General features: G+C 35.2%; 1 protein-coding gene across 4 annotated transcripts in view; it reads left to right on the forward strand.

The window, feature by feature from the left end:
- Positions 1-14,585, forward strand: part of LOC137240343 (probable G-protein coupled receptor CG31760) — a 1,391,529-nt gene extending 1,376,944 nt beyond the window's left edge. For all 4 annotated transcript variants that reach the window (XM_067766452.1, XM_067766451.1, XM_067766453.1 and 1 more), the window contains one exon: positions 14,389-14,585. In XM_067766452.1, the coding sequence (XP_067622553.1) occupies positions 14,389-14,443 (55 nt within the window). In that variant the 3' untranslated portion in view covers positions 14,444-14,585. The remainder of the gene's footprint in view (positions 1-14,388) is intronic.
- Positions 14,586-14,839: the final 254 nt, after the last annotated feature.

Genomic DNA, 14,839 nt, shown 5'->3' on the forward strand with positions numbered 1-14,839 from the left:
TGTTGTAGTTTGAATTACTTTCTTCTATAAGATTGTTTTTTAAAAGATTTTTTACTTGCCTATCAATTTCCTCTCGCTGCGAATAGGGTAATCGGTAATTCTTCATATAAACTGGCGTTGCATCCTTTACTCTAAGTTTTTGCTCATAAAAATTATTTATTGTCATTACGTCATCCTTTAATGCGAATATATCTGCGTATTGAAGGCATAGGTTTAATAAATTTTCTTTTCCATTCCTAGGTATTTGCTGAGTAAGTATATTTGTAAGTTCGCTTATGCGTTTTGCATCTGCTGTTGTTTTATTAATAGAATAAACATTGTAGTTGCTTAACATTTCTGACTGAACGTGACAATTGTTAACTAGCTTCACTTTATCTGTTGTATTAATAATTTTTAATATAGGATTGCTACTGTTGGCAATACACCTTGCCGTGAAAACGCCGTCGCAAATTTCCTGCGATTCTATGAATAGCTGCCGGTTGGGTTTCCCTAAGTTAAAGACACGGTACACCTCACACCTGGGTGGTATGATGCATGTATTAACGTTTGTACTATGTAAAATTGGAATCTCAAATTTTTGGTTATTTAACCAAAACGAAAGACGATCATTTGCATAATTTATGTTGCATCTGTATGCTTTGAGAAAATCTTTGCCATGAATGGCATCAGAGGGGATGTTAAAATTGTCTGGAACGACATGTAATGTATGTTTAAAAAAGTAATTGGATGTTGTTAAATTCGTTGTTATTTTTCCAAGAGTCAACACTGTACCTGATGTGACACCTGTTATGTTATCGCTGTCCATGGGCGTATCTTTATTTAAGGCGGAAAGTTTAATTAAGGAGATGTCTGCTTGTGTGTCAACAAGAAATGTGCACCATTTGTGGGAATCGGTACATCCTAACTCAACAAAATCTGTGTAGTTTAAGTTTAAGCAATATATGGACACTTCGCCTTCTTTGTTGGCCGAATTTACTCGGTTTGCTCCCTCAGTGTTCGCTCCTGAGGGGCTTCCGCGTTTAAAGTACGGACATTGGTTTGTCTATTGTTATTGGTATGTCTTGAATTATTGTTATAGTTGTTATTGTTTCTGCCGCTAGGAACTCTTTGAGTTTGTCTCGAGTTATTGTTAGAAAAATTTGCGTTGCTGTTGTGGTTTTGCCTATAACCTCGACTACTGTTGTGACCTCGACTAAAGTTATGCCCATAAGATCCCCTTTGATTGTCACGGTACGATCTAAAGTTATTGTTGGTACGAGCACGAAACGCCAATACCTGTCTTTCTTGTACTTCATTGTTCTGTTCAACGATTAATTTTGCTACAACATCTTTTGGGTCTTTAAAATGGGTTGAGGCAAGGATTGATTTAACTAAGCTTGATTTGGCATTTAGTCGGCAAACGTTGACAGTTTGCTCGACTGCCATCTCGTGAGCTTTTGCTTGTGTTATGCCTTCAATGATTAAAGAACGTTCAAGAGCCTCTGATAGTTCTTCCACACGTTTAGAAAAATCCGAATAATTATTGTTGCTTACATATAGGGCTGCGATTTTTCCTGCAACAACCTTTGAGTTGTCAGGCTTTATTCGTGCTCGTAGGGAAAGTTTTATATCGTTGGTAGATGAAATACTCGTAGGAAGAGCTTCTCGAGCTTTTCCTTCCAGTTTAGATTTCAAAAATGATATTAGCGTGGGTATTAAGTTTTCCTCAGCTAAACTTTCAACAAGATCTATTTTATCTATAAACGATTCGAGAGCCAGTGGGTCACCGGAATAATTTTCACGAATTATAGACGCACACATTGTTACAAATGATTTTTTTTGCTCTACGGTAGCCATATTTGAATGTTTAAAAATACTCGCGTTTGGTTCTTTAGTAAATACGTATTGCTTGTCTTGGAAAGCAAGTAAATTATCTAACGCATTTAAGGAAGCGTGCCGTTTAATATTTTTTCCGGAAACTTGCAAAGTATCATATACGAATTCGTCACCTGATTCGTAATCCTTAATAATATCTTCACACAGTAATGAAGTAAAATCTTGTGGAATCTTTATTCTGCATTCTAGCTTAGCAAAACATTTGATAAGCTGCTCTCTACAACGTACTATAATATCGTTAATGGATTTTACTTGAAATGTTTTCTAAGTTTAAAGATATAATTGAATTATACGATTCGATAAGTAATTCTTTGTATTCTATTAATTTTTCTTCTCTTGTAGATAATGGGCGACTTTGTAAAATTCGTTTGGTGATTTTTAAAAATGACTCTTGAGCTTCTTTTGCCCTTGCTTCAATATCACTCATAGCAATTGAATAATTTATCGTGAAAAATCCTACACACCCTAATTCAGCTTATTCAAAAAGTGACTTTGCTAATTTATTGTTGTTTTTCATTTTAATATATTTAAACTATTGGTTTAACAAAAAGCCCTAGTAATTTTTCTTATTATTTATATGTATATATGAATTGTATGTAAAAATGTTGTATTTAATTTATTAATATATGTACAATGTTAGTAATTTAACTTAGCTGTACCACTGTAACTCCTCTTCGCTGTCTTGTCTGTTGTGGTCTCTGCCGGTGTTTACTGGTTTTACTTCATGCCTTCGTTGTTGTGTCGGTTGACTCTTTGCTGCTCTTGCCGAATATCGCTTAGCTGTTGCAACAGCCGATTTGCGCTCTGACTTCCGATGTTTTGCATATTTAATGTTTGTTGTATTGAAAGTAATAATTTTTTTTCTTGATGTTTTAATTTTGCATTAAAATGTGTACATAAGTAACCGTTGCGTATTTTATGTGTATATATAGGTATTTCTTTCCCGTTTTGTGCCGTCTATTATATGTTTTAAGTACATTGACTTTGCCGGATCTACGCTTTGTATATTTCATTTAGTTGATTTTTACATATTTGTATACCCATGTTTGTTGTTTTTTGTTTTCGTCCTTCATGTAGTTGTAATTTTTGTTTAGCAATTATTCACTTTTTAAAAATTGTTAAAGTGTTATCTTTTATTGTTGTTGCCTTCTATTAGCTGAATTTTTTCCATTTTATCTCTGTTGAACTTTTTAATAATTTAATCGTTGTAGTTTTTATACATTTTTTAACTTTCATGTGATGTTTGTGTACATATGTACTGCTTATTGCACACCACTCTGTTCGCCTTTACATATTAACACAGTATTTCTGCATACGTATATATGCATTTTTTTTTATATTTTTTTTTCTGGACTTTTCGTCTCTTTTTTAAATACACACGTAATTTTCTGGCACTGACCTCCAGTGGTTGTGACGCAAATTTTGCGTGGCTTTTATAAAAAGTAATCTTAAATAGTTTTGTTTGTTGTTTTATTTAAAACACCTTTCCCTCATACACTTTTTAATGACGAATTTTGCAAATTGTATGCAATCAAAACTCAGCATAAATACATATTTTTGCACTTTGTCCAAGCCACTGTTCAGATTTTCAACAGACTGCGCTTTTTGCAAACAAAAGTATTCCAGCGCACGCCCACGACTTGGTCTGCCGCAAATCGGAAGATATCGTTCGTTCTTCGCTATTTATTGCACACGCATTTGTAAGCTATTCGTACTTTTCTTCGTAACCGTAAAAATTGGCAATAAACGAAATTTTTGGGGCCTTTATATGATATTAGGGGGACTCATGTAACCGTATAAATGCCTTATAAAGTGTGTAAACGTATAAATTTATCTAGTTTACGCACGAGCTGTCAAATTTTGTATGAAAAATCATTTACACAATTTGTATAAATTTACGCGCACATTTCATTGTGTAAACGCGGTAAACTCAAAGGAATGCAACCTTGCAGACATTACAGCAGGCATTTTCATCAGAAATCTCCAACGTCAGCAAGTAAATGCGTTTTAGTTTTGATTTTTCACTTAATCTTGGCAATTTTTAATCTGTATAACATCAAAAAAATTTTGTTCGGCAATAATACAGCTGATAAACAATCAAGTTTATCAAGAGTGTTACTAGGTGCGTTCATATAACAGCGTGTGTAAATGGATATAATTTTACACCTTATAAGTTTATATGCTTTCATGATTCCCCCTATTATAAAATAAGAGCACTTTTTTCTATTATTTAACTTTCAATTACAGATAGTAATTAAATATTTTATGCACAAAAGTGAAATTCTCACTTAGTTAATTGTCTTTTAAACGTTTTTTTCTTTTGTTTGTGTTGTACTACTGTCGCGGTCGCCATGTACAGTCGCCGTGTACAGGTACTTACTTTTATAAATGCGAACTAAATTAAATAAACACTGCACGGCTACAAGGTTCTGCTGAGACCGAGTTTATTAACTTTAATAGACAGTTACAGAGTAGCTGATTAATGTATGATTGGTACAAAGAGAAATTAGCGGTAGAATATAAATATATGATACTTATGTTATAAAGGCGTTAACAGACTATAGCTTTAAGTATGTTCATGTTATTCTAATTTATATGCGGTGGCACTACAATATTATATGATGGTTTGGAATAATTTGTGAATAAGATTGTGATTCATTTTTCCATCATATTTAATACATAACTAAATACTATATAAATATCATATTTCATCAGGGGGTGAAAGCATTTGGAAGCTCGGAAGTAAGATTTTTGAACCGCAGGTAGTAATTAACTTGACCGTTGTACACACACACGACTACAACATCCAACATCATCTATGATCATCATCTTAGATCATGGTAACGATGTCACTTTAAAAATCACGATTTTACTATATCTCATATCATTCTTTAAATATAAATAGATGTTTTCGACAATCATAGCTCATGGAGGATGTTGAAGCCGGGTCCAGGCGTGTCGATCAAGCTTAACATACCAGCGGTTAAACAGCTTACAACCTCCGTACATCGGTTCCATCCAGTATGTCTTTTCTGGGAAGCCGCATCTAGAGAAATGCTAGAAGACATCTTAGGTTAGCAGCAGCACTTATATTACTTTTAGTCTTGAATATGTGTTGTATATTTGTAATTTTTTTGGATTTTATGATTGAAAAATTGTGAGCTAATGAAGAAAAATCAAATTTTCAATGAGAAGTATAGTTTTAACAAGTAAAAAATTCATCATTTATTCAAGAAAGGTAGTCTGCAAATATTAAGAAAGTTGATTGAAAAATTGTTCTCAGTTATTGATCATCAAAAGCAAACAAGTTTTATTATTCTCTATGTTCATTTTTATAAAATCTTAAAATTTATTCATCAAAGTTATTCGAAAATTATTTCAAAAAGTGATCGAAAAATGATTTTCAGTTTTTGATCATTAAAAGTAATCTTATTTTATTATTTATTTTGTTCAACTGTATGAAAACTCAGTATTTATTCGCAAGGAGTAGTCAAATTGTATTGATATGAAGGAAAGTTCAAAAATTTATCATCTAAATGCTGTGTGGGTAATTAATGGAGTGCGTCCATCAGGTTTGCATATTTTAATTGATTAGGAAATCCGGAATTAAATGCTTTGTGCACAATTGTGTTATTTTGAGTGAAAAACAAGTAAAGAAGGTTAAGTTCGGGTGTAGCCGAACATTACATACTCAGTTGAGAGCTATGATGACAACATAAGGGAAAATAACCATGTAGGAAAATGAACCGAGGGAAACCCTGGAATGTGTTTGTATGACATGTGTATCAAATGAAAAGAATTAAAGAGTATTTTATGAGGGAGTGGGACATAGTTCTATAGGTGGACGCCATTTAGGGATATAGCCATAAAGGTGGATCAGGGTTGACTCTAGAATGCGTTTGTACGATATGGGTATCAAATGAAAGGTGTTAATGAGTATTTTAAAAGGGAGTAATCCTTAGTTCCGTAGGTGGACGCCGTTTCGAGATATCGCCATAAAGGTGGTCCAGGGGTGGCCCTAGAATTTGTTTGTACAATGTGGGCATCAAACGAAAGGTGTTAATGAGTATTTTAAAAGTGAGTGGGCCTTAGTTCTATAGGTGGACGCCGTTTCGAAATATCGCCATAAAGGTGGACCAGGGGTGAATCTAGAATGTGTTTGTACGATATGGGTATCAAATTAAAGGTATTAATGAGGGTTTTAAAAGGGAGTGGTGGTTTTTGTATAGGTGTTCGCCTTTTCGAGATATCGCCATAAAGGTGGACCAGGGTGACTTTAGAATGTGTTTGTACGATATGGGTATCAAATTAAAGGTATTAATGAGGGTTTTAAAAGGGAGTGGTGGTTGTTGTATAGGTGGTCGCCTTTTCGAGATATCGCCATAAAGGTGGACCAGGGGTGACTCTAGAATGCGTTTGTACGATATGGATATCAAATGAAAGGTGTTAATGAGTATTTTAAAAGGGAGTAATCCTTAGTTCCATAGGTTGACGCCGTTTCGAGATATCGCCATAAAGGTGGACCAGGGGTGACCCTAGAATTTGTTTGTACAATATGGGTACCAAAAGAAAGGTGTTAATGAGTATTTTAAAAGGGAGTAATCCTTAGTTCCATTGGTGGACGCCGTTTCGAGATATCGCCACAAAGGTGGACCAGGGGTGACCCTAGAATTTGTATGGACAATATGGGCATCAAACGAATGGTGTTAATGAGTATTTTAAAAGGGAGTGGGCCTTAGTTCTATAGGTGGATACCGTTTCGAAATATCGCCATAAAGGTGGACCAGGGGTGACTCTAGAATGTGTTTGTACGATATGGGTATCAAATTAAAGGTATTAATGAGGGTTTTAAAAGTGAGTGGTGGTTGTTGTATAGGTGGTCGCCTTTTCGAGATATCGCCATAAAGGTGGACCAGGGGTGACTCTAGAATGCGTTTGTACGATATGGGTATCAAATGAAAGGTGTTAATGAGTATTTTAAAAGGGAGTAATCCTTAGTTCCATAGGTTGACGCCGTTTCGAGATATCGCCATAAAGGTGGACCTGGGGTGACCCTAGAATTTGTTTGTACAATATGGGTACCAAAAGAAAGGTGTTAATGAGTATTTTAAAAGGGAGTAATCCTTAGTTCCGTAGGTGGACGCCGTTTCGAGATATCGCCATAAAGGTGGACCAGGGGTGACCCTAGAATTTGTTTGTACAATAGGGCATCAAACGAAAGGTGTTAATGAGTATTTTAAAAGGGAGTGGGCCGTAGTTCTATAGGTGGACGCCGTTTCGAAATATCACCATAAAGGTGGACCAGGGGTAACTCTAGAATGTGTTTGTACGATATGGGTATCAAATTAAAGGTATTAATGAGGGTTTTAAAAGGGAGTGGTGGTTGCTGTATAGATGGTCGCATTTTCGAGATATCGTCATAAAGGTGGACCAGGGGTGACCCTAGAATTTGTTTGTACAATATGGGTATCAAAAGAAAGGTGTTAATGAGTATTTTAAAAGGGAGTAATCCTTAGTTCCGTAGGTGGACGCCGTTTCGAGATATCGCCATAAAGGTGGTCCAGGGGTGGCCCTAGAATTTGTTTGTACAATATGGGCATCAAACGAAAGGTGTTAATGAGTATTTTAAAAGGGAGTGGGCCTTAGTTCTATAGGTGGACGCCGTTTCGAAATATCGCCATAAAGGTGGACCAGGGGTGAATCTAGAATATGTTTGTACGATATGGGTATCAAATTAAAGGTATTAATGAAGGTTTTAAAAGGGAGTGGTGGTTTTTGTATAGGTGTTCGCCTTTTCGAGATATCGCCATAAAGGTGGACCAGGGGTGACTTTACAATATGTTTGTACGATATGGGTATCAAATGAAAGGTGTTAATGAGTATTTTAAAAGGGCGTGGGGCTTAGTTCTATAGGTGGACGCCTTTTCGAGATATCGCCATAAAGGTGGACCAGGGGTGACTCTAGAATGAGTTTGTACGATATGGGTATCACATTAAAGGTATTAATGAGAGTTTTAAAAGGAAGTGGTGGTAGTTGTATGTGTGAAGGCGTTTTCCAGATATCGACCAAAATGTGTACCAGGGTGACCCAGAACATCATCTGTTGGATACCGCTAATTTATTTATATATGTAATACCTGCCAAGATTTTAAGGGTTTTTTATTTCGCCCTGCAGAACTTTTTCATTTTCTTCTACTTAATATGGTAGGTGTCACAACCATTTTATAAAGTTTTTTCTAAAGTTATATTTCGCGTCAATAAAACAATCCAATTACCTTACCATGTTTCATCCCTTTTTTCGTATTTCGTAAAGAATTATGGCATTTTTTTCATTTTTCGTAATTTTCGATATCGAAAAAGTGGGCGTGGTCAAAGTCGGATTTCGTTCATTTTTAATACCAAGATAAAGTGAGTTCAAGTAAGCACGTGAATTAAGTTCAGTAAACATATGTCGATTTTTGCTCAAGTTATCGTGTTAACGCCCGAGCGGAAGGACAGACGTACCACTGTGCATAAAAACTGGGCGTGGCATCAACCGATTTCGCCCATTTTCACAGAAAACAGTTAACGTCATAAAATCTATGCCCCTACCAAATTTCAAAAGGATTGGTTAATTTTTGTTCGACTTATGGCGTTAAAAGTATCCTAGACAAATTAAATAAAAAAGGACGGAGCCACGCCCATTTTGAAATTTTCTTTTATTTTTGTATTTTGTTGCACCATATCATTACTGGAGGTGAATGTTGACATAATTTACTTATATACTGTAAAGATATTAAATTTTTTGTTAAAATTTTACTTTAAAAAAAATTTTGTTTAAAAAGTGGGCGTGGTCCTTCTCCGATTTTGCTAATTTTTATTAAGCGTACATATAGTAATAGGGGTAACGTTCCTGCCAAATTTCATCATGATATCTTCAACGACTGCCAAATTACAGCTTGCAAAAGTTTTAAATTACACTCTTTTAAAAGTGGGCGGTGCCACGCCCATTGTCCAAAATTTTACTAATTTTCTATTCTGCGTCATAAGCTCAGCTCACCTACCAAGTTTCGTCGCTTTATCTGTCTTTTGTAATGAATTATCGAACTTTTTCGGTTTTTCGAAATTTTCGATATCGAAAAAGTGGGCGTGGTTAAAGTCCGATATCGTTCATTTTAAATAGCGATCTGAGATGAGTGCTCAGGAACCTACGTACCAAATTTCATCAAGATACCTCAAAATTTACTCAAGTTATTGTGTTAACGGACGGACGGACGGACGGACATGGCTCAATCAAATTTTTTTTCGATCCTGATTATTTTGATATATGGAAGTCTATATCTATCTCTGAAAATGGCGAATTGAATTTATTTTCATTTTGTAAATTCTGATTTTCGATTAATTTTTATTTTATGCCGATAATTCGAAGTGGCATTACATATTTTAAAGAAGTGGAATGTCCTAATTTAAGGATCGGTTTGGTCATCGGTGTATGGTCGATTTTTGAAATGAAAATGGCGAATTGAATTTATTTTCATTTTCGAAATTCTGATTTTCGATTAATATTTATTTTTCGCCGATAATTCGAAGAGGCATTACATATTTTAAAGAAGTGGAATTTTCTAATTTAATGATCGGTTTAGTCATCGGTGTATCCACTTGTTTCATTGGCTGGTGGAAATAGAACCAGTTTGGCCAAAGGCCTTGTCATTTGACCTTTTTCAGTCGTGATATCGAAAACTCGTACAAGGTGGTCTGGTCCCTTAACTTCTGATGTCATTACAGAACATCCATCCGTTCCAATTCCAACACAATCTTCGAAGGGTTATCCTAAATTATTAAAAATATCGATCACCATGTTTCAATCACAAGAGGTTTGCTCGACAGACACATTTTTTGACAATTGCAGGCATTTTGCTCCCAAATCGAATTGACATCCGTTAACTGTGTTGTTTCTTTGCGAATTTTCGAAAAATATTAGTAGTAGAAATAGGAAGCAATTAGATAAGTACTTAACTGCATATATCCTTAGAACATTTATTTTAATTTTATGACGAATTTATTAACTATGCCATGATCTATTAGTGTGGCTGAACATAGGTTTTATGAAAAGTACGAACACCAAGGAATCGTGCACTTTCGTAAACCTATGAACATACGAAACCTAAACCAATTCAAAATTCATCGTTCAACGCCAAAACCTCGACTATTAAATCGATTCACGTAAAAATGTCATTAGTAAATAATGGAGATGCCATAACGAAATGTACTCATTGGGCATGTTAACTTATTCATGTAAAAGTCCAGAACAGGAGTCTACTTCTAATACGCGTCCAAAAATATCGAGAGAGGTGACCTCGACAACAATAATTCTAAGGCGGAAAAGAAAAATTGTATCTCTGCTCAGAGATATTTCAAGTTGAAGTTGGCAATTTTCATGTGGTTTTTGTAATGCTTTTGTGCACTTAAAAAGATTTGTGTACAAAGGGAATTTGCATGCATTTAATTTTGATCCCACCTCATTGGAGGACCGGACAGGGTAATTTTTTATAAGCTCGGCTGAAGGTCACCAACGCGACCCGGGTCATTTTTTGGTTTTTCGTCAATATTTTTTGAAGGAACTAAAATTTTTATTTCCGTCTTCGAGGTTATCGAAGGTCAGTACGCGTCTTTTGATACTTCTCTCGATATTTTTGGGCGCGTATTAAAATTCGACCTTCTGTTCTATTAATTCCGTATGTTCGGAACATTCGTCTCCATTTAAGAATTTTGAGAATCGGTTTATATTTGGAATATTATGCACATTCGGACCTCGTGAGGTAGTAGCAAATGAACGTATTCCGAATATTCTAAATTAACGGTTTATCCGCAACGCTTCCATGAATACTTAACGGAAAAAGCTTTCCGAAATTTCAGAATAAAAAGGTGAGTACTCCCTGTGTAGCAGGACCGCTCAAAAGCTTAACTCTTCTGTCAAAATCAAGGTAGAAATATAAAGTTCTAAGACAATAAGCCATTTTCTTTTATTTTTGTTTTTGTCAGTTCCTTGCGGCTGCTGAGTAGCGTATCACCCCTTGTCGGCTGCCTGTTCAAAATCATGCTATCTCAAAATATTTTTCAAAAATTTCCCTATTCAGGATTTGTCACAAAACCGCCCTATATTAGAGTTAGATTGAAGAACCCCTTCATCTCAGAATGCTTTTCATTAACTTTCTCTTATGACAAAATGCACTGAACTTATGCTCATGTAGGGCGTTTTGGAAACAAATTTTGAGATAGTGAATTTTTTAATAAAATTCTAACGTACGGCATTCTTCAAACAATTTCTGAAATAATGAAAAACCCAACATAACTTTATCAATTCATGAAATATTTAGTAGAAAATGAATTATTTCCCCAAAAACTTTTGGCATTTACAAAATTATTATCACTAATAATATACTACCAAAGATACTTGTCTACTACAATTTCACTTAAAGGAACTGAATTATGACCCGTTTTCCTTACTTCGTAAAAGCAACCCGTCCATATTTTCCAATTTGGGAGTGTCAAAGATCTGTCATCATTGAAGAACAAACCTCTAGTAATTGAATCATGATCGATCACTATGTGTGCCAAGGTTACACTTGTCAATTTTTTTTTTCTCCATTTATAGCATCTTTCTGGATGTTTTTATTGCCAAACAAACGGTTAGATTTGAAAAATTAATGAGCTCAGAAAAGTTAGCCAATACATAGTTAACTTTTTAGAGCGGGACGTGGACGCTCATGCTCGGTCAACTTAGCCGAGCGATTAACAGTGTGCGGACTTTAAAATTTTGTTTAGTGGCAGATTTTTCAGAAAATAGTGGTCGATTTATGAAAAAAGTGGTAGCATTGGGTTATATTTGAAATATTTTTAAGTAGTGAATATTACTCACTTATTTTCCTATATATACATAGGTTGGTGGAAGTGGCAGTTATGTACTAAAACCTAAAGGAAAAGAGATTAAATAGTGATCAAAGCATCGCTAGGTGTTATTTTGAGTTTTATAGAACTATTCTGCTACAAATAATATTGTTTCTCTTCTTAAGAAATTGTGGAAAAGCACAGGTTTCTTCAAAAAACTTCTATAAAAAACAACCACCTTTTTTCGAGCTTGCGTGGTAAAAGTGGGATAACTTCAAATAAAAGAAAAATAGTGGTAGATCTACCACTTTAGTGGTAGAAGTCCGAACACTGGCGATTAACTTTCTCGCGACTCTACTGTAATTGAATATGTGCACTGCAGTTTCCACAGAGATGACAAATGCCCAGTAGAAAGTGGTGAAAACGTGTAGAGTGAGAGGGATGATTCTGAATAAACTTTATTCAATAATAGGGGGACTCATGTAACCGTATAAATGCCTTATAAAGTGTGTAAACGTATAAATTTATCTAGTTTACGCAGGAGCTGTCAAATTTTGTATGAAAAATCATTTACACGATTTGTATAAATTTACGCGCACATTTCATTGTGTAAACGCGGTAAACTCAAAGGAATGCAACCTTGCAGACATTACAGACGGCATTTTCATCAAAAATCTCCAACATCAGCAAGTAAAGGCGTTTTAGTTTTGATTTTACACTTAATCTTGGTATTTTTTAATTTGTATAACAATCAAAAAAATTTTTTTGGAAATAATACAGCTGAAAAACAATCAAGTTTATCAAGAGTATTACTAGTTGCGTTCATATAACCGCGTGTGTAAATGGATATAATTTTACACCTTATAAGTTTATATGCTATCATGAGTCCCCCTAATGTAAAGTTTTATTCAGTATGTTACCAACAGCGCAAATATTTCTGAGAATTGGACTGATTTGCATGAGCATTCTTAAGGCTCCATTACTGATACTTAGCATAGACTTGACTTGGCTTGCGAACTGTCACTTACAGTTCTGTTAAATGAACATTGCATGTTACTGATTACTCAAAACTTAACTTGACTTAGAAGTCTGTTGAATTTTGATTTTCTATGTAAGTTCTAAGTGACGTTTACATTTTGAGATGCCATTTGTTTGCTTCCATTTCATTTTGACATTTTGTCATACAAATTGACATTTATTTAAAAATAAATTTCAACGCTGATATGATGCCAGATTTTATGCGCCAAGTGGAGTATAATCGTGTCTAAGTTTCCAAGTCAAGTCAAGTCTATGCTAAGTATCAGTAATGGGGGCTTTACTGTTGAGCGCTAATATTATTTGAAAATTGATACTCAATTAAAGCATGCATACAAAAACTGCATTACGAAAAGTAACGACCAAAAATCCATCATTATATTTATAGCAGGCATCGGCATTTTGGAAATGCAGATGTGTTAGTGAGAGCGCGATATTCGCGCACATCACTTGATGCATCGGTTTGCTTAGTTCATTCGCTTATTAGCAAGCAACAATACAAGATCGTTTGTTATTATATTGTTAATGCGAAAACTGGGAAGCAAAAGGTTTATACAATTAAATACATTGTATTTGCGCAAAAGGGTTGGTCAACATTAAATATTTTTCGCTTGTGCGCATTGAAAAAATTAACAAACGATCTTTGCTTGTTGCTTGCTAATAACATTCGTCAACACACAATCGGTGTTGCTGCGCCAAATGCTCAGTGACTACTAAACTAAAGAGAATAAGAATATGTGTGAATTGAGTGTGCACAATTGTGCTACTAAATGCCGATGCCTGATTTATACAAATTCTGCATATAAATAGTGGGTTTCTGGGACTTCGCGAAAAAAATTTTGTTCCGAACAAACACAACAACAATAAATTGGGAGCGTGTCATTATTCTGTATTACAAAATTGTGGTTGACCAAACTCTGTAAATTGCAAAAAAATTCTGGTTGAACAAAATTCTGCTTTTTAAAATTCTGCTTTCTAAGATTCTGCTTTCTAAAATTCTGCATGTTTAATACTGGAAGTCAAAATTCCGGAATCATGGCATGGCGTAGCCGGTATTGGATCGGCTAAGCGTTATTTTTTTAAAGTGCTGCCGAAGGCCGCCTACGCAGAAGAACATTACCGTGGCTGTAGCCACGTTTATACCACACACCCGGACTTGCCATGGCGTAGCCCAGGGTTATCTTTTATAAGCCCGGCCGAAGGCCGCCTATGCAGAAAGGTGTTCTACGCAGAATTACTGTGCATGGCGCGCTTTTTCAAAATAATTACATGACCTCTTTAACATTGTTAACATTATATTTTAATACAGAATTTTGTAATACAGAATTTTGTACAGCAGAATTTTAGAAAGCAGAATTTTAAAAAAGCAGAATTTTGTACATACAGAATGTCGACACCAACCCCAAAAAATCTAGTCTGGGGGGTGGGGATCGCCCCTTCGCCCCCCTCAAATCCGATACTGGTTTACACATTGAGTATGTTACAAAATGCCAAAAAGCTTTGACGATTGCATGTGTGGAGACTCTTTATTTCATTTTTTTTTAACCTATGCATATTCAGCATATATACATGCATTTATATCACTAATTATATTTTCTTTTTTTTTTTTAGTTTCCCTGCTAACTTTACTCCTTCAAAACCCAAATCTCAAAAGGAAAAAGTTTGACGAGGTCAGCGAAATCAAAAGATGTGCTCAACTCCGTTTAAAATAAAAAGTTCAAAAGGGTATCAGAGCGGTGAGCTATCATCAAATTCAACACTTTCAATCATACATCCACCGCCACCAGTCAGCCAAGCTGAGGAAGATTTACTTAAGCAATTTGAAAATGTTATATCCTCTGATTCAGATGTTAACGTTTATTGCTCTTATGATTCGGACATTGTTGACAATGATAGGGAATATGATAGTGATAACAGCTCGGTTGTGTATATTGCAATTGGGCGTGCACTTGCCGAAATCAATCAATTGTCATCAACACCATCAGAAGAGGCATCCCCGACAAGTGTAAGCAGCACAATCACCGTTACGCCAGAATTTGGATCTCTTGGCGAAGGCGCGGAA

The sequence above is a fragment of the Eurosta solidaginis genome, chromosome 2 (genome assembly GCF_040869045.1).
Source record: "Eurosta solidaginis isolate ZX-2024a chromosome 2, ASM4086904v1, whole genome shotgun sequence".
Lineage (NCBI taxonomy): Eukaryota > Metazoa > Arthropoda > Insecta > Diptera > Tephritidae > Eurosta > Eurosta solidaginis.